Source organism: Geospiza fortis, unplaced genomic scaffold (genome assembly GCF_000277835.1).
Source record: "Geospiza fortis unplaced genomic scaffold, GeoFor_1.0 scaffold2, whole genome shotgun sequence".
Lineage (NCBI taxonomy): Eukaryota > Metazoa > Chordata > Aves > Passeriformes > Thraupidae > Geospiza > Geospiza fortis.
The window spans coordinates 1008104-1033349 of record NW_005054366.1 but is presented as its reverse complement, the minus strand read 5'-3'; the positions used below and the strand labels follow the sequence as shown (position 1 = coordinate 1033349).

Here is a 25246-nt window from a genome sequence, read left to right as displayed (position 1 = left end):
AAATCAGTGTTTGACTGAAAGTTGACATGAAGCCAAGGTGCCAAGAGGGTCAGATGGCCTCAACTTATCTTGGAATTAGTGTTGTTCATTTGACAATGACAGCAATACAGATAATAATGAGATAATTTAGAGTACCAGACACCCATCTGCAGGGGGAAAAACACAGCACCATCCACGAAGCACTGAAGAGACATGCACTCCATATTCATTTGCAGAAAAATTGAAAATCCAGGTCTCCAAAGTAGCTTTGAGAATCCCGAGCATCAATTTTTACTAGGTTCCCAAAAGTACAATATAAGAACAATTCCATCCCTCCCACTTCCCATAGTCTGGAAAAAAAAAATCCCCTCCAGAAAATCAAGCAGTAATTTAAACACCACTGAGCATTTGTCAGTGGGAGAGGGGTGGGGGAGAGGCTGGCTTTACCTTTGGAGTTCTCAGCCAGGACAGTGGTGAGGCTGCCCAGCGGGGCCAGCTCCAGGGCGAAGCAGAGCGGGTGGATGCTGATGCCGATGAGGGACACGATGCAGGGGTGCTGCAGGGAGTGCAGCATGCTGGCCTCCTGGCGGAACTCTGAGAAGTTCTTCATGGCATCCATGGCCCGCAGGTGCTTCAGCATGGTATCTGGCAAGACACACAACCCCCCTTCTCACTGCCCAGCTCAGGAAACGAGTCACAAACTCTTTGGGAGGCGATCACCGAGCGAGGGCTGCAGGAGGAAGGCAGCTGGTGCGATTATGTCGACAGCAAGGCTTTAAGTTGAATCCTTTTGCTGATGCACGAGCCACTAAGAGACACTGGCTATAAGCAGGATCTGTCTGGTGCCTCAGGAAGCAAGAGCTCCCTTGGTCCTTAAACACCAGGCTCAGGTGTGACTGGCACATGCTGTTCTCACACATCCCCTGATGACTTTGGAAAAGCCGTGCTGTGCTTTTCCCAGCAGGGACTCTGTGTAGATGGCCCACTGCAGACCCTTTGCTGGAAGGGCTCTTCCCTGCAATTTCACAGCTTCCCTGCCAGAAGAGACCCATCACAGTAATGGTCCTGCTGCCACAGCACACCCCAGGCTGCTCAGGCAGATTGGCTCTTCCCGAAGGTGATTTGTCACTGGGACAGCAGCTGGCCTCCTCCACAGCTCAGGGATTCACCACATCCTCCCCTGACAAAAATGAGGAATGTGAGGCACTTTTCTCTTCCCTCTGTCCACAGACTGAGGCTCTGCTGCAAAGCTGGGCTCCACAGGAGCCCATCCCTGCCTGGAGAAGCTGGTGGGCTCAGAAGAATTCCCAGTTTGCTTTCTCCAGCTGCTGGCACAGAGGGTTAGGTAAAACACTAATTCAGAGGTGGAGGCTCACAAGTCCTCAGTGTAAGCCCAAGCAAACCCACACTTCTCATGGTCAAATAGTGAGGGAACAGGAGCTGAAATCTCATCTCCCCTCCCAATCAAGGGCTCTGCCTTGGCACCCTATAAATCCAACCTCTGATCTGCAGGAGAGAAGCCTCCTGCAGAGCCAGTGACCTTCATCACTAGAAATGCTCATGAAGAACTCAGATGCATCTTTCTCCTCCACTGAAACCCAACAGTTTTGCTATCTATTTCCATGCTGTGTTTAATCAGGTGCTGCCAGCACTTTGCAGACTCTTTGGTCTTAGCTTGGGATCCCAGATTGCAGATTCCCAGATTCCTGACACCAAATCTGTGCACTGTACCTGCAGCTGAAGTGGGAGAACCCTTGTATTTTTTAATCTGAAATCTCTTCACAGCCACTGGTTTTCCTTGGTATCGTGCCCGATATATAACAGTTCCACTTCCACCCTGGCCAAGAACGTTGTTTTCATTTTCACTGCATTCCAGTTTGCTATTTTCCAGGAACAGTCTGCCAAACAGAAATTGGGGGTTTTTAATTAAAGTTTCAAAGATGTGGTAAATTAATGTTTTTAATGTGATTTCCATTTTCACAAATGCCTAATAGGTTCTTGCCTTATCTACCAGGAGAACTGGATCACCTAAACTACCTTGGTCATCTCAGTGCACTCCATTGCTGGCTCACATTGTACAACAGATTTCTCACAGAAAATAGTAATTTGAGCAAAGAAGCACAAAAGGCTTTTTACTAATTTATTCCATAAGAATCAAACAGATCTGGAAAGCACATAAGCTCCTTTTCCAAGCAGATGACACAGGTACTGATACTTGTACTACTTATCTGTATTAATGATTTTTTTTTTTTGCTTCATTTACCTCCTGTTCCTCTTTTTTTCCACTGAGGCAGGACAGGATGTTTATGAACAGGCTCACACTCTGAAACCTGATTATTCAAATCAGCTTAGTGTTCCCAGGCTGCAATTCATCATTTCCCCACTCTCCCAGAGACTACTTTTACAGCTGTTCACACTTCAAACATCTCCACTCACCTCGCACCTGCCAAAGAAATCTGCAGGAGATAACAGTGTGAGGAGGGCTGGTGTGATGAGCTGATGGGGTGTTTGCCCAGAAAAATGACCCCTACAAAGCTATAAGGGCCAGTGAGAGCACAGAGAGCTCTGACAGCAGCCAACAGGACAGTCTGGTCCAGAGGTCCTGTGATTCTGCACTGGGCACTCAGATTTCTGAGAGAGCAGGAGCCAAAGGGGACATTGCTCTTCTGTCCTGCCTGCTCTCGGGTCTCCTGCTCTGCACAGAGTAATGAGGGGTATAAGACTGAGCCCATCTGGGAATGCAGTTAAGCAGCTTAAAGATTTGGCAGTCCTGCAGTGGGCAGGGAAGAGCTCCTTCAGCTGTTCAGGGCTGCCACACACCCAGCACATCCAGCAGCCCTCAGCCGAGCAGGAGCCCCAGCTCAGTGTGAGTCCCCCTGTGGTGTCCATAAACTCACTCACCTACAGGCCCTTACAAAATTAAGGCCATTTCAGTGCCAATTTTGTGATGCAGCAGCACTTCCTTTTTGTTTTGCCACATTAAAATGTCCTTTTGTGGGATCCCAGAAAGGCTCCAACTACAGAAAGTCCTGGCCAGAGTTCTGGGCAATGCAGGACAGCTGTGGCTTTAAAAAGGACTTTGACATTGCACCACAGTGATCTCAAAGGACCCCTGGTGTGATGACTCGGTCAGCACACAGATATTGTCTAAGCAAGCTGCTGAACACCAGGGGTGCAGCTGAGGATGAACTGCCAGAGCACGGATGGAGAGCAGATGGATTTGTTTCCTGTGGTCAGCACGTCCCTCCAGCAGAGGCTACTCGGGAGAAGTGCCCAACGAAATCACGCAGGTTCACTGAAACTCAACCAAAGGCCATCACATGTTACCTGGCAGGAAAATCAGTCATGAAAAGCTCTGGGACCAGCTCTTGGAGCGACACAGGGATGTCAGGGTGGTTAGGACACGTGATGTAGTCCAGCTCGATGGCGGTCAGGACACAATCCTCCATGTTGAAGTACTGCGCGTCCTCCGCCCTCTCGCCGCCCTCGCGCTGCTCCGGCCTGGCAGCTGCACAGATGTGGCAGGGCACATACTGCTCCATCAGCAACGTGCCATCGCTCTCCGTGGCTGTGAGGGCTTCAGAGAGAGCAAACAAACAGGAAACCACGTCACCACCACGGCAGCTGAGAGGGAACAACAGCTCCGAGTGCATTCCAGTGTCCGCAGCACGACCTGGATGCGCCGGCTGGGAATGGTCACGCTCACACAGAGCAGTTTGCTGCAGGGTACCGACTGGAATAGAAAATAGCTTTGCAAAGAAGGCAGGGACAGTGCTGGGGAGACAGGGCTGTGGACATAATCCAACACTCACCCTGCTCTGGTCACAGGTAACGCACAGGCTTGTGAGGCAGATGCACTCAGGACCAGCAAAAATTAGAAGTATGTGAATAAAGGAATGGAGAGACCCTTCTGCTTGCTGGGTGTCTCTGTCTCTGCCCAGGCTGCATACTGCCAGATTGGCTGAGGTGGGAATGGGGTTGGGAGCAGGCTGGCAGGCAGAGCACACTGAGCTCAGGCTCAGCACTCACCTGCAGCACCCAGGCTGGGAACACAGATCCTGTGGGTTCCCTCATGGGCAACGTGTTCAGCCCCTCCAGGGGAAACGTGGGTTCTACCACGACTAAGCCTTTGGGAGGTTCACACCTCTCCCATAACTACAGAGAGATTTTGTGGTGACAGGCTCTGTTAAATGCCCACAATTAGTCAGGGTGAACACAGGCTGCAGTCTTTGAAGTCATGGCTCTTCTCAAGCTTCACTGATTAACTTTAGCATTATTTTAATCCAAAGGCAAATAAAATGTTCTTTTATCTTCAGAACACGTAGAACGTGAGTATGTGAGAGTGCACCACTGTTTCCTCCACAGAGCCTCCAATTAAGAGACTTTGGCACTGCTTTCTAGACCAGGGTAGGACGACAAAAAGCACTTCAGATTTTGTTTTGGTTTCAAACAAAGTGTCTTGGGGTTGCAAAGAGCCTGCTGGGTAACAGCAGGATCTGTGCTGAGCACAGGAAAAGCAGCTGCAGGAGTCAAGGAAGTTACCTTGGCATGGAGTCCTTGGTACCATATTCACTCAAGTCTCTCACATTAGAATTTTGTAACTCATAGAAAGTTAGAAATGATGGGCAAATCCTTCTCCCAGCTGATGCCAAAATGAGTTCAAGGGACAGCATCGAGCAGTTTGGGCCAAATCCTGTCCCCACTGGATGAATCTCTTGAACTCCTGCAGGTCCTGTTTGAACTGCAATGTTTCACCTGTGCTGCTGTGACAGACAGACTGGAAGACACAATGTCTAGACCAAAGGGTGCTGGCAACTGATCTTGATCTGTCTGCAGGTTTATTAGCTTTTATCAAATGTTATTGGCTTGAGACTGTCAGAGCCTGAGGGGTCTTCAATTAACACACAATATTGTGCACCTGGAGAGCTCTGTCAATGAACCCTCTGTTAAAAAGATGTAACACTGCACAGAAAATTAGAGCTGTTCTCTTACCAGGGAACCACTGGTCTATCAAAGAGTTGACATGATCCGTGATGAATGCCATGGCTGAAAAGTCTCTCACTTCTGACTGGGAAATTATTTTAATTCCACCACTTTTTTTCTTTTTCCAGTTCACATCAGAAGACTCGACACTGTGGGAGAAAGCCAAAAGACAGACCTGTGAAGCTTTTCTGCAGTATCAGTGTCAACAAACTTTCTTTCTGGCAGGAAACCTGAGTTACATAATAACAGACAGTTCATGAGTCATCGAAACACAAAGCAATCTAGCTTCGAGGGTGATTTTCAACTCAGCCTGTTCTGAAAATGACTTTCGGAAGAGAATTCTTGCACAGAAATGCCAGTTCCTCACAAAGGGTAAGTGCTATAGAAGGTCAGGACTAGGGAAAACTGTGGCCTAAGCAAGCTGAGTATGACAGGGACCTTTGACAGAAATGCCCTATGCAGAATGATGGAAGGTTGGGAGTTGTAAAATCAGTAATAAAACTCCAGTGGAAAAATAATGGTATTTCCAGAAACCGTTAGGAAAAGTATATGAACATCATTTTTGCACAATTCCCATGAAATTGTAACTCCCTGAAATACATGGGGAGCTAACAGCATGACCACTACCACGGTCCAGAATTCAGGATTTCAGCCTGTGGTTTGCAGTGTCGGGGTTCAAGTCTCTACTGAGTTTGGAAACTTGGGAAGGTCACTGTTCCCTTCTGGCCTCCAACCATGCAACAGCACCAATGGTTCCTCCCTGTCTTGCCAGGGACTGAAGGAGCAAAAGTCTTAAACGTCTGCATTTGTGAAACAACATGGACATGAGGTTTTCCCCAGGCTTGCAGCCAGCAGACATTCTGCCTTGGCCAGGTTGAGGCACTTGCCCACAGTCCCTGCTGCACAGAAGCACCTCCATTGACCTGGATTACTGCCACGCAGTGGTGAAGTTTTAGGATTCAGTGGAAAACTCATTGAGGTAAGGAAATCTTTGCATGTGAAAATGCATGATTTTGAGCTGCCACAGCCCCAGTCTGAATTTCACTTTCTGTTCTCAGTCCTCTTTCAATTTGTGGCTGCAACAGCAGATAAGGTTGATACATTCAGACCTGCCAAATAATCAGTTATTCATCACTTTGTCAGCAATTGTTACCAGATGAGTTATGTCCATTAGAAGAGCCTCCTCTTCTCCTGATGAGTGAGCACACAGCCTGGGTCAGGCCCATTCATCTCCATTCAGCTGCTGTGTCTCATACACTCTATTAGTCCCCTGTCACACATGCTGCATTATGAACACAAATTACCTAAGATAGCCTCCATCAAAGGTAACGAACAGACCTTCCTGCCAGTAAACCGTGTGAGTCCTTTTGACTCGGAACGTGCTGCAGCGGTTCCTTTGCGTGCCTGTGAAGCTGTAGATGGTCACCTTTTTGTTCCTTGTCTTGGTGTTCTTCTTGTTTTCAAAGAGCTGAAACAAGCAGAAAAGCATGAAAATCGTGCTGAAGTTTCTTGTCAGGATATTTTAATCGGGTAAGAAAGTGATTTCTTGTTTTGGCTTTCACAGGTGCTGTTGTACCTTTTCCAGTAAAACTGACTTGTGCTCATATAAAATTTTGCGATGGAATGGAAATACACGTGGTAAAATTGATTTTTCCACAGTGGAAATCTTTTTCATGCCACTCAAAAAAGAACAATTTCATATCAGTGCACAAAGCTAATTCTGTAACTGTGACATTTGCTGTATTTATTCTGCATCCACAAAAGTCTTATAAACCTAAAGCACTAAATGTTCTAGTGAACGATGAAGTCTGCCCTCAATGCAGAGAGTTAACTTTTCCACCTGTTTTAGTGGGAGGAAGATGGCTCTTCTCCAAGACACTTCAAACCAGCAAAATGTATTTCGGTTTTAAAACCAAGAAGTTAATCTGCAGGACTCCGCTGTACTCATTGCTCCAACATTTATTTGCCTGCAGACAGGTCTGACGCCTGGCATCCTTTCCACTCCCTTCATGAGGGCTGGATGAAGCCCCTAGGAAAGGTGTTCTAGGATTATGTAGTGCCCAGGAGGATGTAAGCAAGGGGTTGCCAAGACACCCCGTTAAAAGAGGTAAAGTTATTACATGGCTTGAGAAGCCTGGAACACAGAAGACCTTCCAAAAACAGGTATCATGTTTTCCATGTTCTGTACATCACTGACAGACCACAGTTTAATGGAGAGCTGCTAAGAAGATAGCACAGCAGTACTATAAACATTTTGCAGATATTTATTACAGTTTCAGATAGAAACTGCTGCAAACACATCTGCAACAACATCAGAATTCACCGAGCTCTCAGAACCTTGCAAACACTACTTTAATGTCACTCACAGCACTTGCACCAATGGGGTGCCTCATTAAGGCAACAGTCCTGTAATTTTCTTCTCATTTAAACCCATAGAGATTCAGATATTTGGCTTTGCTGGAGCTATTCCAGATCTCCTCTGGCAAAGCTGTGAGGGAGTCTGGCCTGGTGGAATGGTCATGGACAAGAGCTGCAGGCAGAACTCCAATTACTTGTAACTGGAAGATGCTGGAGGAACTGAGACCTTCCAGGGGATCACGTTATAAAGAGGCTGTGGAGAACTCAGGTTTTCTCCCCCAGTGCCAATTTGTCGTTCTCAATGACACCTACTGCAAAAACAGAGTCAGACCTTGAGCGCAGAGCCTCGCCTCTCCCCATTTACTCACACAATGTTACTGCAGTCTGTGACAGAGGCGAGCGGGATGTGAACAGACATCCCACTTACACTAAACCCCTTCAGCTGTCTGCTTTTGTTTGCAGACAGACACAGTAACCTACCTGGAGGTCCATCTCTGCCAGGCTAATTAACATTCGGGCTATGAACCTTTGCCAGAAGCCAACAGGGACAAAGCTCATCTTGAAGACCCTCTGGACCGTGTTTGCAGTCTGGTGGCAGAGCCCGTGGATATCTAACGCCGGCTTGGTAGGAAGCAGATGAGGGAGGAGGTAGCTGAAACACATCAAGTTCAACAGCTCAGATTTTAGCTACAGCTTTTAACAGTGAGTACATTGTTACCAGATAATAGGGCGATTCAGTCTCCAAAGAGATTTTTAATGGCACAGCCTACTGCATATAAAAAAGCTTTTAGACTAAAACGCTGCAGCAATACATGGAGAAATTAATTTACACTATGAAAGCAAGCAGAGGCAAAACAGACATTACATAATTCAGCCAGGGCTATTGGAAAGGGCTAAAATTGATGTAATGAGCATTTGTGTACTCACAAATTAAATGCATTAAAATATAAGAGTCATTAGAACAGCTGTGATGTCGGGACTCATTTTTTTGGTACTATTTTGCCCTGGTAGTAAGCAGGGAATTAGAGCTGTGGAACAGGAGATTAGTGCAAAAACAACCTCCAGCAGTTCAGGTTCTGTAAGCCCAGAAGTGGGGGAAAGGAGTTCCAGGCTGCAGGGACTGGGCTGCTCTGCCTCAACCCAGCCCCAGAATGAGAGCACCCAGCATGATGCCCCATCCTGCAGCTGATGGATCCCTGTCACATCCCTGACAAACCCCTAGAGCAAGAGCTCACTTTGCCAGGCTGTTGCCAGCAGAGAAATCTCTTGTCTAGCTCAGATTCCTCTGCAATCAGATTATTAGGGACTTTGCCCAAGTGTGAAGGAGACTTGATGTTACCTGTGCCTGACCAGTCAGCAGTAACAGAGTTATGCTGGTGTAGGGGACCACAACGTTTTCAAATTATTTTCAGATCTCCCAGTAATGCCAGAATATTCATCTGTCCTGGTCTTTCATATCTGGGAAGTTAAACGTCCTGGAACACTGCAACTGTTTTGAAAACCATGAGCTTATGGCTTTCAATACTTGCCAGTAAATCTCCTGTCAGTGATACTCTCCTGTACCAAACACATCCCAGGATGCCTGTACAATCTAAAATGTTATTTGCTTATAAGCAGACACACTGCTGTTTTATCAGTGCTGAGCCTGAGAAAATGTGTTGGCATCTGGGGCTCATCGTTGACGGGCACAACGACAGCAACGAGGCACGTGGCCAAGAGACCTGACCAAAATAACACCGGCAGGGACTAGACACAACCAGAACTAATGCTGGGTCAGAATCCACTGCTTTAAAGAATCCACTGCCTCTCATGTTTTCTCTCTAGCAGCTGCAGCATTCTGTAAAATCTGAAACATCAGCTCAGAAAAAACGGCCATCATTAGACAACAGCTCTCTCCATATGTCACACATGATGACATATTACATGATCAAATTATCTGTTGCATGAAACATCTTTGGAATGTAAAACTGGCAAAAGTTTCAATTATAAATTCCAGTGAGAATGGTCATGCTTTTATCTGTATTTTAAGAAGCAGAGCACAGCTAACTTACATGCACCTTAGGCAGAAAAGCAGAGAGCAACGAACTAAAACTTCTCGCTCTATAAAAGTAGTGGATGCATCATCAGAGAGCCAATAAATTTTCTTCAGCACATCCAAGAAAAGGTCTAGGAGTGTAAGAAGGGCCAGTGAGGCCCTTCTCGGCCCCAACTATCTAGTGGATTATAACACAGATGGTAATGCAAATTTTGAAAATATGTGAAACATGCCCCCATCCACCCTTTCAGAACAGAAACTGGCAGCTGCTTTCTCTACTGACTGCACAGAAACCCTATCTGGCAATCTAGACAATAATTGCAGCAGCACAGTAACAAATAACTGCTCTGTGTCTGGCTAGTACATTAAATTAATCCAACCTGCTATAGCTACAGCCCGTCAGTGGGAAGAATATTCTGCTAATGCGGCTTGGATCGCTCAGAAAAACATTGGGCAGGCCATGAAAAAGCAGTTTCCTTGTTCTTGAGGCACAGACAATGTAATTGCCCTGGTGAAAAATGGCAGATAGTGACAAGGAGTCCAAAAGGCATTTTGGACTGAGCAGAAACATTGCTGCTTTATCTGTGTTAAGCCTGAGAAAATTTGTTGGCATCCGGGACTGGATAAGTGACAGGCATAATGACAGCACAGAGAATGCTGCACTTGTGCTGGCATTCAGAGCTCCCCCGAGGCTCAGGGCGATGCGGCCGCGCTGTCCTGCAAGGGCAAGGAAGTGAAATGCAAATGCCACATCAAAAGTGCAGCACAGCTCTGGGCTCACCGCTAGCCCAACAACAGGCTGTCGCCAAGCAGATGGCAGAGAGAAAAATCGCAGGGAACTCTGCCCAGAGGAAAAGGGACTGGGGGGCAGAGGGGAGGAGGACTCATTAACATTTAAAGAGAGGTTTCTTAGAGCATTTCTAGGAAAACTATTGATCAGCACCTATTGAAGTTAAAAATCAAGTAAATCACGTTGCTGCTGCAGCTACGCTTTCCTGATTTCACCAGGAATAAAATGGTGCTAATTTCAAGGCTGACACAGGTATCGATTACCCAAAGTTTTCTGCCACGCTGAAGTGAGGATCCTTCACTGGAAACAGATGACTCCAGCCCATCTATATTTCAGGCCTGGCAGCTGTGGCCTCACATCCTCTCCTGGCTGCAGCTGCGCCGGCTGAGCCCTCACAGCTTCCACCTGCTCGTGGCCACATCCCCAGCGGTGTCACTGCCCCTCCGGGCTGGTGGCTGAGCCTGTCACAGCCTCAATGCACCCAGTGGACAAAGACTGCTCTGGGAAAGCTTTCACACGGGCTGGTTTGGCCCAGAGGATGCTCAGTTCAGGAAATACAGCCCATGGATGGGTGTCTTCCATGACACTGCTGAATGCTCTCAGATATTTTCTCAGCACAAGAACCCTGTCAAGACAACCACTCAGAGTGGTAAAGCCTGTTAATATCCACTGACTAAATGTCAATTTTTCTCCAGCCTGACTAAACCTCTCTCATTATCAACATACCTGTTATTGGCCACAGGCAGGGCGATCTCAAACTTGGCCAAGAACTGGAAGTACTGCTCTTCGGTCTGCTCGGTGAAACCCGTCCCAACCAGCAGCATCCTGAGGTCCTCTGCTCTGATGACTCCATTCTTAGCTACAGACTTGGAGCTCTTGATGTTGAAAATCCTCTGCAAACACTCTGAGAGCCAGACAGGGTCAAGGAAGTAGAGGTTCCTCAGGCCGTGGCTCGTGTCTGGGAAGTGTAGTAGTGTCCCTGTTTCTATGAGAAAATTAATGGCTGCAAAAAAGTAAAGAATTGGAGATTAGCAATAGATCAGCATTAGGAAAGCACAGAAGTGCAGAAGAGTAAAACTATGAGGCAGTTTGTGCAGTTTTATGCATTCGAGACACAGCCAGCACGCAGCCACGCCAAGAGAGTAACATCTATCTGAGGAGTGCTGCTATCTGACACTCCACTTGCAAAACCCACATCTCACTTCTTCACAGCCAGTATTTCTGTCCCCATGACACCTCCCCTTCACCCTCCTCCTGTCATCTTCACAGGGAAGGGCTCTCCCTGCCTCCTGCAGAGCAAGGCCTCCATAAAGATCACAAGACTGGGGACCTACAGAGAAGCCAGACATGAAACTATGGCAACCCTCACTCTACACAGACTAGAAATGAGACACAGCTTGTTAAAAAAAAAAAAAGAATAAATCAGTAACCTCAGACCACCTTAGAAACTTCCTAGTCCTGTCCCTGAAGTCCCACTACTAATTTTATATCTTACCAATTTCTAAAGTCACGTCTACACCGGTGGAATTTGTGTTTATTACTTGTGGAACATTTCAATTGGACATACATATTTATTTCCAATAAATTACTGGTCTGCTCTGACCTACCAGTTTGCAAGTCTTCATAGTCTTTGATGTCATTTCCAGGTGTTTGCTCGATCATCAGCTCTATTTGTCTGTCTGTTAAATACTGCACATCGTCATTTTGACTTCTTCTATGCTGTTCTGCAAGGACAGCTTCTTGGAGGCTGAGGTAACTCCTTGGTATCTGCAAGCCATGTGAGAAAACCAGCAGGATCAGGATCAGCCAGCAAGGGATGAACTGGCTGCCACCCTCCTTTCACATGGATTTTTCAGTGCCGTCTTTTCCCAGAGCCAGATTGCCATCTTAAATATTCACATGGCTCCTGTACCAACCCCTTACTCCATTAAAAACTCCTAAAGGTCACCTCCCAAGCCCTCCAAAAGCTCTGCTTTGGTAAGGATCACCAAGACAGCCCAGTTCTCACCAATCTCCCTGCAAGTTTCTGGGAGCAAATTGAGCTGCCAACATCCTTCATGTTGCAGGTGACGTGAAAAATCAGCTGCCGCAGTCCCTCGAGGCCTTCCAGAGTCTTACACGAGAGCTCACTGCAAAAGCCATGCAAGGGGGAAGGTTATCAATCCTTATCAGCACACTGGCTTCCTTTCCAGGCTCACTTTCTCTTATCACTGACTGTAAATTTCCTGTGTCAGCTGAATGGGAGGAAGGCTGTCAGTGAGTATTTTTAGAATACTTTGGAGAAAACACAGAGTCGCCTGGAAAAGATGTACCAGGCCACATCTGTATTAGCCCAACCTCTGCTCTGCCTGCTTCACTGCCTGCACTGCTGTCCCCTGTGCACTGGGATGTCTGGGGACACCTCTGGCAGCCTGACCAAAGTCATCCCCCTCTGTCCCTCCAGAGCCACACACATCCTGGAAGGGGCTGTGGGGAGGAGGAGAACTCTGTGCCCCAGCAGCCTCTGGAGACAGGTCCTGTCCTCCCTGCCCAGATCAAAGAGGCAGGATGATGACTACCAGACACCTTTTCCACCCTCATTCCGGCCCTTGATCAGCTGGATCCTGCAATCTGGGAATTGATGCTTAGATCCTAAAAGCTGGCCTTCATTATCTCTTCAACAGCTAAAAACCTGCTCTCTTCAACTCCTACTAGTTTTAATCTTTTTGTGGGCTGGATAAGAACAGTTCTGTTCCACTTTCCCCAACAAAGGGTCTTTCTAACTGATCCTACACATGTTCCCATGACAGACAGAAAATCCTTCTCTAATGAAAATATGCTTTATCTTAAACCTCAGCCCTGCTTGGCACTGGGAAGTGTGCAATTCACCGGGATGCTGGATGACCCTGACCACTGACAGAAGCACCCAGGGTCACCCACACAAGGATTTCACACTCCTCCAGTCCCAGAGCTTAATACCATGCTTATTCCAGGTGGATGATGGGGTGTGGAGAGGCACAGGAGGAAAAGAGGCATGAAATCAGGCTGGGAAGAAATGCAAGGGGAAAGGAAGGTGAAGAGAAATGTTCAGGATGCCTGTCAGGGTCAAAGAAAGTCCCCTTGAGAAAGAATGATGGAGATTACGTTGTGATGCTCTGAGGTGATGGCAAAAGAGGCTTGAGGTGACACAAAGAAAGTTTTCTCCTTCTCATGGTGAGTCTTTGAGCCTCACAGTGGGTCCCTGGTGCTTCTTCTAATGGGGAAGAGCTGGCTGGGATGCCTGACAGTGCCTGGGATGCCTGACAGTGCCTGGGATGCCTGACACGGGCTGGGATGCCTGACACGGGCTGGGATGCCTGACAGTGCCTGGGGTGCCTGACAGTGCCTGCAGAGCAGTGTGTGGGAGGTCGGCTGATGCCTTTGCCAGGCAGCAGATGGAAGTGCTGGGGACATCACAGTGCCCTTCCTCATTTGCCAGCTGCCACCTGCTCCTGCCCCAGGCAGATATTTTCACGTTGTTTGGTGCCAGCCTGCTGCACCCTGTGGCTCACAGGCACGCTCCGTTCCCGGCTGGAGCAGCCTCCTCTTCCCAAGGGCATGCTCTTGGAGCAGTGTCAGACTGCATGGCCTGAGTGACACCCCCCTCCCAGGCAGCCCCAGCCCTCTGCTGTGACACCTGGAGGTGGATGGGACAGGTTTGGACTGCCAGGGGCTCGGGGGACTGACCCCTCCTTGCCCAGCCATGTGAGCCGTGTTCCCACGTCAGGAACCACCCACAGCCTCCCCTCAGCAAGGGCCCTGGCACCCCCCTGTGACAGTCATGCTCTCACAGCATTAATTAGTCAATCTGCACCTTCTCCCCTTGTGACTAATGTGTCACCATTAAACAGTGAGAAACCTGAGTGAAGGGGGAGCAGTAAACAGGCTGGTCAAGGTCATGACTTTGGAGCTTCCAGCTCTCAGACTCATCATCAACCCCCTGAGCAACACTGACCTTCTCTCTCATTATAATACATTATCTCAGTCAAAAATAGATGAAATGCAATCCTGACGAGCCTCTAAATTGGTTCCGTTGCCAAGGAGATCAAGTATCTCAAAATTGTTAAAAGTGTCATAAAATAAAGAGTGAGTGACTGAACTTCACAAAGGCACAAGGACTCACTGCAGGTGCTTGAAGGTGATATCTGGGAAGCCAGTTGCTCTGGATCCAGAGGGAGAGCGACACAGAGCCAGGACATAGGCCCTCAGGGTTGCTATCCTCTCCACACGGAATTTCGTCTCAATCAAATCAAGGTGCGTTCCCACCACCAACACCACTGAGTTTGGAGCCTTGGCCTGCAAAAGAAAACACAGGCAGTGATCTCATCCAGATGACATCAGTGAGGACAGGTGAAAAGTGTAGTATTTAAGAGGAGGGAGTCACACATATTAATAAAATGGAATACATACATATATTTATAAAATAAAGGCAACCTGTCGTGGCAGCTTGACAACAGCTACAAGTGACCTGGGCATCACAGAAGTTCTGCAGAGCATGGCTTAATCATCTGCTGCTACTGCAGAGCAGGAAACTGTCACTTTGGGTTTTTACATCAGGCTTTAACATAAAATGAGTTGCTGTGAGTCAGTGAAATGAAGGGAACCATGTCTGCCCAGACAAAGTTAACTTAACTTGCAGCCTGAAGATCTGACATCCTGAAAAAGGCTAATCTGGAATGGATACCTGGGAAAGTCACACAAACTTTTTCACTGGAGGTACATGGAGAGATGAGATAAACTTCTAGAAAAGTCTCAATCTGCTTAATCCTGAATCAGAACAAAGGAATGGATTAGGTGATCTCGTGGTTTCTTCCAACCCTTCCATGAGTGTATTACGACCCTGGAATGTATCCAGATCTCAGGGAAAATGCTGCCACATACAATGGGATTGCACAGGCTTAAGCAGGGATCATTTGCCCATCCAAATGACTTTGACCATAGAAAAATACTCAGAGGCAGAAAGATTTCCTTCTTTGCAGACAATCCCTTTCCCTCCTGTGATGCCCACTGGAATCTCCCAACCTGAGTGACTCCAAACAAGCCCAGGAGTGGTGGCTACACCAAGCCACACCAAAGGGCCCCCTGGCCCAGTGTGCTGCTGCTGGAGGCTCATGGAGAGCCCAGGCACAGGGCAGGATGGAGAGATGCTCCCTGGTGTGTTCTCCCAGTACCCAGCAGCCTGCAGCTCACTGACTTCCTCAGCACAAGGGAGTATCTTGGAATTAACAGCACTTGATGGAGTTTGCATTCACCAGTTTGTCTTTCCAACTTCTGGTACCCCCAGCACACTTTATTTCCAGTAAATTCCACAGGTTAGGCATCCAGTGTGTTTAAGATACTTCCCATTGTGTGCTTCAAAGCTACAATTTCACTTCTTCTCTCCCAATTCTATTGTGAAGGGTCATGAACAAAGACTCTCTTGTGGTTTTCTCCTTTCTACATACAGCCCTCTTCATTTCCCATTTTTTTAACCATCATGATCACATTTCTCTGCATTTTTCCTGATGTTACTGTGTGCTTGCTGGGATGTATTAAGGACACATCAGACATTTTTGAAATATAATAATTTTCCTTTCAGCTTTGTTACCTTGTTTGGGTTTTCAACCGCTGTTGACCATTAATATTTAGATAAATACAAGATGTTTGTTTTTCAAGAGGCACCCATTTTTGTGCATTTAATGTTAAAACAATTATCAAATAATAAAGAGTTACAGATAATTATGAACATGGTGTTGGAAAAATGCAATTAATTCACTGCAGCTCTGAGTCTAAATGAGAGTTGGTTTGGAAATACTCTCCAGCTTACCTGAATCTAAAGTGTTAAAAATATAACCTCAAGACTAATGTGTGTCTAACCCACAGAAGAAAGAAAATGCTTGAAACCCCCCTTGGAGCACAGTGTGGTCAAACACTAATTCCAAAATAAGTATGTTCAGCCTTACTTAGCGAGGGTTTATAAATCAGCTTTTGTTTCGCTCTCTGCTGTGTGTGAGGGAGAACAAAGCAAATGATAAATTTAAACCATTAAATATAGCGATACGCCTACAGCGTAATGGAAAATGAATCCCAAACGCTGTGCAAAATTCATAGCTTGGGGAGCTTTTAAAAGCAGAGCAAAAAGAATCTGCAATATCACATATCTGCGTGCTGAGCTGCTGCTTGATAAATAGATATCCCAGAGCCCACCAGTGACTTCTTACCTCAATGTTCAGCAACCAGAACTGTAAGTTTGCCACAGCTTCTTCCCCCAGTGCCAAGTTCCAGACCACTATGTACAATGCTTTGTCTGTGAAGAAACACTGATTGACTGTAGACATGCTTGCTGGGCCTCCGATATCCCAGACATTGAACTCCACTGAATCAACCTACTTAGACAAAGAGAAGTGTTCAAATCAAACCGTGGCAGTAAATCACTGGGAGATAATAGCTGAAGTATAAACCTACGCCTGCATAATGTATGACACAAGAAGGGGTTCAATGTCCTAATTGTGCCTCCAGGAAAGATAAATCAACAAGCAATTGTTAAGCATGGCTACCACTTCCCCACAGGAAATCAAGACTAATTACTTGCTGCTAAAACGATAGAGGTGCCCTTGATGCTGGTAAAACTCCAGTTAATGCTGTGGATTCTCCAGTCCAAACAAGGGTCTCATTCTGAGCCCTGCACTTCACTGCATCTGTAATAGAAACTGTTTCATCCTTGCCTGTGCCACAAGACCATTGAAGCTGCTTATCTGCTGTGGGGAACAGGAAACCCCTGCTGAAATCACTTCCACTGAGCTCAGACCGAGCTGAGCCAAGCAGAAGGGAGATGCTCAGGAGATGGGAAGCTTCTCAGGCCTTCCATAAACACCTCCTACACTTTGCTCCCAGGCTTCTGACGTCTGTGCCACGCCAGAGATGGGCCAGAATCACAGTTGCTGTGAATCAGACTCACTGATTTCTGGGGGAACGCTTAAATGGAGGCTTCTCCAGTTCTGGCTCTCTTCCCAGTATCCCTGCATCCATTCCTCTGTGCAGCCCCATGACAGCACTAAGAGGGAGCCTGGCTCTCTGCTTCAATGGCATTCAGACTCCCAGCTGCAGCAGGAAGTACCTGCATACCTGGGAGGCTCTGTCCCTAAATCACTTGGCCCTGGAGAGTCAAAAACCCTGAGACTGAAGACAAAACCAAACCCTCCCCCTCAGAGGAAGCCACCATGCTCAGAGCATCACATAACACCCAGTGGGCTCTGTTTAGGAGGCTGGGGCCAGGTACTGACTGATCCCACGTGGAAGTTACCCTATCAGAGTTCAGCCAGGAGCTCAGCATCTCAGCAGGGCTCTGATTCTGTGCAATCCGTGTGAAGTCTCCTAAAAACAGCTGGAAGAACTTCCAGTTGTTGAAACCAAGCCCTAACCAGCACAAGGACTGCTTTGTTCATCCAAAAGACCTTCAGCTGTGAGTGTGTGTGTGGACAGACAGACTCAGAGATAGAGATAAAAGCCCATTCATTGTCTTGATTCCACTCCAGGTCCCTGGTGCTGTCTACACTTTTATTCAATTGCTCTTCAACACAAAATGCACAAATCCTTTCTCCCACCAAAGTCTACCCTTCAAGGAGTCAGCCTGTGTTGCTCTTTTCTTTTTGTCTCTGGCCTGGCACTCTTTGCTATGGAACAGCTGAACTCAGCAGGCTCCTTTCCCCTTTCCAAAACAGTTTGGTGGTCATGGCTCTCATCTGGGAAGGGGGAGTGATGTGTTTGCACCCTTGCAGCTCTGACAAGACCTCAGGACGAATTCTGCATCCTCTAATCCCTGGGCTATTCTGCAGACAGTGGACAGGGCCACCTACAAATGCTAAATCAGCACTCTCCAAATGAGTTCAGTATGACACACTCTGTGCATGAGCCACATGAGATTTGGGTGTTTAAGATATGCCTCAGATATCCCTGGATCCCACCTTCCACCCTCATACCCCATCCAGGACAGGTCTGGTATCAAGGAAGTCCAGCTTTAGGTACTGATGTCCCAAATGAAAGCCCAATCTGCTGCAGAGAAGCTGATTTAAAGCACTCTCTCAAAATTAGTGTCCACTGAGGTGAGAGAGCCAGAATTTCAGCCTAGCCAACACTCTTTAGAATACAGTCAGGAAAACAGAACTGCCCTCTAGTTCTGGAAATGAAACAGAATTGCAACGGGTCTAAAACCACATCCCACTTGTGAGGCAATGGAAACTACTCCTTGCAAAAGGACAATTTCAAATTTCAGCCCACAGGACCCTGCAGGGCTCCCACATCCCACTGGTCCTGCAGATGTCTGGCCGCTTTTCACCTTTGCCTTGTGTCCCACGGGCTTGGGCAGCTCCCACTTGGTTGTGCGGATGGTGGCCTCGCTGTGCATCATCTGGGGCACCTTCCCTGTCTGCAGGATCTCCACCAGCGTGGACTTGCCCTGCCGGGGGGGCCCGATGACAATCATCTTCATCAGCTTGCACTTCTCTGCCCGCCGCAGCTGCGCTCGTAAATACGCCAGCACCGTCTTGGGGCCTGGGAGCAGGACAGACCAGGGTGGGCACTGCAGCCAGCAGCACCCAGGGACAGCGCAAACCCCACTCTGCACACACACATCCCAGTGCCTGGGAACTCCTGCTTCCCCTGCAGCCTGGCTGAGGGCTGAGAATAAACAAAGAAACCTCCAGCGGACAAACCTGAGACAGAGACCCCAGGAAAAGGTCACTGCTCGGAGGCTCCACAATGGAGCACTGTAAGGAGAAACAAATGCTGGGGCTCCTGTGCTTCAGAAGCTGAAAGGAAACATAAAATACTAATGCAGTATTGGAAAAATACTCAGTTTTTCCCTCTGCTTTTATGTTTCCAGTTAAAGTGAGATTGAGGTTTCAACAGTATATTGCTGGAGCAGGAATAATTCCTAATAACTTTGTTCCCACAGGATTTTCTGATTAAAATGCAAAAAAAAAAAAACAAAAAAGAAAACAGCATTGTAATAGATCCAAAAACCTAGCAGCTCACAATAAAGTCACTTCAATGGGACTGTGAGTGCTGATCCTAAACACTTCAGTCTTTAAAGAGACCATCTAAATATCCTAAAATATCCACATCCAGGAAGCAAGCCACAGAATTTATGCATGCTGCAAATGAAATACTGCATTTATAAGTCATCATTTTAAATTGTGATCTGTCTTAAATTGATCATTACAGCCAGAGCTTAGCACTGATTATCAAATTTGTAAATATGAGTAGGAAGTTTCCCTGTGCAATTCCTGTTAACCCCACGAGGGCTCAGGCATTCACTGTCTGTTCCTGCTCTTGACCATTAAAAGGAAGAGATTTTATTGCCTGTTCAGTCAATTTAATAAAGAATACACAGCATCAGCCTTACCCTCTTTTCTGATCTCTGCAGGAACGTTACTGATATTTAGTTCCTCGATATCCAGCTGCCAGAGATTAGCCAGCTGTCCAAGTTCTGGAGGAAGCTCTCGGATACCAGGGTTACTGTACAAAAACAAATAAATCTACCAACAACCAGGCTTTGTGTGTAAGTAGCTGCTCTCATGGACTCTCAGATTACGCTATTCTACCCTTGCAGAAATCTTCCATTAACATTTTAATAAGACTACTCAGCACTTTAATAGCAATTTCCATCCTAAAAGTGATGTATAACCTCAATTTATCCTCTGAGGCAGACAAATGTAATCATCTTTGCTGGATAGTTGAGGAAATAAAGGCAAAAATGATGAGTTATTGAATGTAGCCCTACAGAAACTGACAGCAAAAAGCCAGAATGAACCAGAGGCACATTAGATTCCCAGGCCTGTGTTCAAAGCATTAGATCATCTTCCCTAACTCAAAAGACCAGCCTGCTCCTTATCTAAAGCAAACCATGGGCACAGCTCTAACAAGGGGCTGACAATTTCCAGCTTTCTGACTTCAAAAGCCCTGGACATCTGGGGTGGGGCTCCACAGAAGACTGGTCACTAAAACAACATGGAAATAACACTGCAAAGCTTTTCCAGGACATGGACTTACTTTCCTAAATAAAGCTCTGTTAAACCTTTCAGGAGGCAAACGGATTGCGGGACAGAGTCCAGCTGATTGTCGTTCAGATAAAGAACCTCCAGAGAATCACTCAGAAATGCTGGAAACTCCAAAAAAGGACCTGGAACGAGACAGAACACAAAATGCACCTTTAAAAAAAGAAACAACAAAACAGACATCAAGGCTCTGAACCAAGAGCTTCACCTGAACTTTGCGGGCAGGACATGAGGTCATGCCCATTGGCAGGGGCCACCACCCAGCAAGAGCAGAAAAGCAAATGGCCTTCAGTGACAATCAAACATCAACGTTCACATCTCAATGTCCTAAAGTCACAGTGCTGGAAGGTGACAGTGCCCAGGACTTATGGGGTGCTGAGGGAGGAACTCCAAGCCTGCCAGAACAGCTCAGGGGATGAGTGGCACCTTGTCTCCTGCTGTTGAATACATGTAATATCTTGTGAACTGCCCCTGTTGCAGCCTAACAGCTGGCACTGAGAGGGCATCCCACGGGTACAACTTGTTCTTAACATGGCACTGAAACGGCACACCCAGGGCACAGCTGGTTCTCAATGTGTTTTTTCCATATTACCTGAGAAAAGCCAGTCAGAATTCATGTTCAGGCCCCCATGTTGCATCCCACAGTAACTGATGGTGGATCAAAGTCAGTAACAACAGAGAAGAAAACCCAAACTGGGGCTGAGAGACTGATCTATGCTGTCTCTAAAACAGGATGGTGTTTGCTCCTCTATTCTGTTTTAGAGAAGCACTCAGGGAACTTCCTCCATGCCTGAGGAGCATCTTGTGTATTTTGGGAGCAACTCAAGCAGTAGGAGCATCAACTGCATGGCTGAGTTGCTGCTGCTGGAGGGGTTCAAAGAAAGGGAAGCTCTTCAAGTCCCAGAGAGCACCATTTCACTCCAGAAATGGCACCTGGGACAGTGGCACAAAAAGCTGCTGTGGATTGAGTTGCTGTATTGAGGTTTGACATTTATCTACCAAAGAGCATCCTGAAATGAAGGAAAACCAGGCAGGTTTGGAGTCTGATTAGCAAAGTACAACCAGCACCATCTGCTGCCTCCATGATCAATCAAAGCAACTCCCTGAGATGCAAGATTGTCCCTTGCTGAGGGATGGGACAGTTCCACCAAGATCTTCCTTTACAGAGAAGACGTGAGGAACTGTAATTAGACTTAGTCAAAAAGAGGAAAAAAAACTGGAAGAGGTTTTCTCAGGAGAAAACTCCCCAGTTCTAATATTAACAGCACTTCCAACCTGAGCTGCGATCAGAAAAGAAGCAAGATAGAGCCCCACTGTCTGCAGGGGTGTTTCAGATACGTGACAGGACTGTCTGGTGTGGGCAGTGTCACAGTCTGCCTTTTGAGTTTTCAAATTGAAAAAATCATCTTTGAGATTATTTTAGGAGAACAGCAGGCTTATTCAGGGATGCAATTCACTTCCTTTCTGGCTCATCGCTGAACTTTGCATTGTTGCTCTTCAGTAGGTACCTGGGCACAGACAGATTTAATCCCTCTTGGACACATAGGAGCAAACTCCTAAAATAGCAGCAATGCTCTGAATTCACCAAAGAGTCCCAGGTGGAAAGGAGTGTACTATATTGGAAGCAAGCTCGAGGTGTTTATGAATTGTAATTATTTATTCATGAGTTATTTATGATTTCTCTGGCTTCAGCTCAAATTTTCTTTTAAAGAACTGTAGAAAAATTAAAACAAATCCCATCTTGAAAATGTATTTTTGGATGAATAAATGCTACCAACACCACACATGCATGTGCAAGAAGTTATTCTGAGACTTATCAATCAAGTATAGTGAGCGCCATAAATTATTCTCTTTAAATAACCTAGACTTAAGTAAACAGCTTTGTTGGTAAATCATATGAAAACCTGTCCACCCCCACCTCACCAGGAGACTTCTGTGAGCAGCTGATGTACTCCAGCTTCTGTTTTCTCTTGATGTTTAAATTCTTGGCCACATCCTCTCATCTCACCAAGCTACACTTGGCACAGGAACAGAGAGAAAAGCACGAGCTGCCTCTGCTCTGTCTCTGTGGCTGCTCACCCGTGGCACCAGCCAGGTGGGCTGCTCTGTGCCCCCTGCCACCTGAGGCAGCTCCAGGGTGCACCAGGGTGCAAAGTGGCTGTTCAAATGTCACTGCTGCAGAGCCCATCCTCTGCCCCTTTGTGCAGGGGGTGATGCTGGGTTTGCAGAACGTAGAGATTTCCATTAGGACAGCAATTCCCTTTTAGAGCTGGCTGTAGCTGCCTTTGCCTGCTGCTCCTGCCCTTCTCTCTCCTTTGGGAAATGCTGCTGCAGCACTTCACAGCAAAGCTCTGAGGGTATGTCAGACTCCACAAGGTTCACACTCCTTTTCCAGTTGTTCCATAGGCCAACAATGTCACAGCATTTCCATTTCCATTTCCTGCCTGTGAAACAGCACAGACCAACCTCTTCTCCCCCTGGGGGGCACACACACCTCAGCCAGCACAGCAGCCTCCACTGCCACGGACAGGAAAACGAGGCAGGACCAGCCTGGCTTGGAGGTCCAGGCAGAGCCTCTGCCTCCCAGAGCAGCAGCTGGAGGTGAGGATCACCAGCCCTAACCTACAGCTATGGCTGCACATGGTTCATTTACCAATTTCACCTCAGGCAGGGTTTTCAGGGGAACTGAGGGAAGGATTTGCTGCAGGAGGGCCTCTTCCTCCCACGAGCAGTCCAGGGCTGCTGGGATGTGATGCTGGCTCTGTCCCACTCTGTGACTGGCAAGGAATGCCTAGAGCCAGGCATTCTGCAGGCAGCCAGAATGAGAAAACTCCCCAAGTGCTTTAAAATAAAACAACAAACAAAAGAAATGCAGATGAATCCCACAGAGAGCAGGAAGCAGCGCAATATCTTCAGATATCCCTTTGTTCTCTCTGGGATTTCACGTGCATTTCATCAGCTCTGCCCCAAACTGAGGGTGCAAATCACAGGCAGGGGAAAATGTGCCATTTATAAGTCAGCAACAGAAACAATCCTAAGAGTCACAGGGATAATTATGGGTTAATTTCCCTTCAACATGCCACTTAATGCTCTGGCTAAAAGGCATAACCTTCACGAAAGAGCAAAAGAAGCAGGTTTAGCACCATCTTTCTATATTGGTGGTACCAACCAGCTGCATCATTTCTTTAGAAACATTTTATCTGAACATATTTCCTCTTAATGAAATGCAGTTGCACTTTCAATTGCAGAGGAATTTCCTCTGCTTTCCCTCCAGCCAAACTGCAGATTCCTGCTGCTTCCCAGCTCTCCTGGCATTGCCAGCACCCGCTGTGTGCCTTACCTGCCTCGGGGCCACCACGCACCCTGTTCTTGGTGGTGAAAAAGGGGATCCTCTTCGTTTTAAACCCCTCATCGCTCCTGTGGGCCAAACAAAACAGGGACTCGTGGGGAAAACATCTTGGAAAGGTGCTGAGCTACATGGGGAAGAGCCTGACCATGCTCACAGCTCTCACAGGATCCCACCTGCTCTGGAGAGATGGGAGTGAAACCTGCCGTGCAATCAGACTCCACCAACACTTGTCCAGCCCAGTGGTTTTCTCCTGGCAAATCAACAGAGCTCCTCAAGGCAGCTGTCCCAGCTCCCAGGGCAGGAGCACTTGACCCCTGGCTTTATGGGTGTCAGGGTTAAGTGGCTGTCAAACAGCAGATTGAAGGAGTTTCACCAGAAGTGCTGGAGAACCGACCTGCTGCCACTGCCTGCCCTCCCCAGGGAGGTTTGGAGAAGATGACCCACCAGCATGACTCTGAAAACGCACTGGGACATTCAAAAAGTGGTAATTTGTCTTTTGCAACTGACACAGAAACTCCTAAGGACTCCAAAAACTGTGTTGGACAAGCACCCAAATGAGGATACATCAGCATGACACAATTCAGTGCAATTTTGGAGATGATAAAGGACCTTTAACTCTCTATGTTAAACATCTCTATTGGAATTTCTAAACAGAAGAACATCACTCATTTATTGGATTATCTTATTAACATCAGCCTTAGAATCACAGAATCCTTTAGGCTGGAAACCTCTATGAACTGGCAGCTGGTTATACTTCCATTTAAAAAACAAAGACTTTTCATTTTTTCCATAACAATACTCCCACACTAACTAATAACTGCAGTCCAGCCAGATGGTTTATGGTTAAGATATGCTCCCCACAAACTTGTATTTGTAGTGATGAACCACACAGTGGGCTGAGCATTCCTCCATGCTCAGAAATTAAACTGCCATTATCAATAATCTATCAACTTAATAAATGATACAGTGTGCTAAATGCCCAAAGAATTCAGCAAAAGATAATTCATCACTGTCACAGACACACAATGTACTTGGGGACATGGTATGTGGGTATCAATGCCTTCTATGCAGGTGATTAATTCTCTCCTGACACCCTTTGTGTTACACGAGGCATTGGGTTTGCTATTATTTCTTCAGCTTTTGTTTTCTTAGCCAAAACCTGAAAGCAACACTTACTTCCCAAGCTGGTTTTTTGAAAGATCCAGCGACTTAAGTTGTTTGCAATTCCACTTATCCTGCGAAGGCAACGTAACTAACTGATTTCCCAGCAGCTTCAGGGACACCAAAGCCTAGGAGAGGAATAGCCTGGAGTTAGGGAGCACCAAACACACAGAAGGAGCTTTTTAAGCATGGCTATTAAATAACAGAAACACGAAGAAAGTACATCTTATTCATCGGAACATCCTGTCCGTGCTGCCCAGCATGCAAACATTTCCTCCCTGTCCCCAGCAAGTTCTGCACGGAGCAGCACCACTCACTCCAGGGAGATTATTGCTCCACTTGCTGACAGATGCACTTGGAAACAGCCCATGCAAGAGGACATCTTACTTCTTAGTGAGGAAACCTTTCCAAGTGGGAAAGAACAGTCTGGTTTACCAACACAGGATGCCACGTATGGACTACAAATATATGTAATAAATGTGTGTGTCTGCACAGAGTGGGCTTACACCTGCAGTGCATGCACAAAATCAAGGTGCAAA

The 25246-nt window shown here is 46.9% G+C and overlaps 1 protein-coding gene across 1 annotated transcript in view; it reads right to left on the bottom strand.

The window, feature by feature from the left end:
• Positions 1–25246, bottom strand: part of LRRK1 (leucine rich repeat kinase 1) — a 70258-nt gene that overhangs the window by 14575 nt on the left and 30437 nt on the right. The window contains exons 10-25 of the mRNA XM_005424230.2: positions 24723–24835; positions 23538–23614; positions 20193–20322; positions 19546–19658; positions 18478–18692; positions 16364–16528; positions 14287–14459; positions 12154–12274; positions 11753–11912; positions 10872–11148; positions 7801–7972; positions 6267–6430; positions 4972–5111; positions 3307–3556; positions 1711–1877; positions 427–624 (exon numbers count right to left, since the gene is read on the bottom strand). Of these exons, the coding sequence (XP_005424287.1) occupies positions 427–624; positions 1711–1877; positions 3307–3556; positions 4972–5111; positions 6267–6430; positions 7801–7972; positions 10872–11148; positions 11753–11912; positions 12154–12274; positions 14287–14459; positions 16364–16528; positions 18478–18692; positions 19546–19658; positions 20193–20322; positions 23538–23614; positions 24723–24835 (2635 nt within the window). The remainder of the gene's footprint in view (positions 1–426; positions 625–1710; positions 1878–3306; positions 3557–4971; positions 5112–6266; positions 6431–7800; positions 7973–10871; positions 11149–11752; positions 11913–12153; positions 12275–14286; positions 14460–16363; positions 16529–18477; positions 18693–19545; positions 19659–20192; positions 20323–23537; positions 23615–24722; positions 24836–25246) is intronic.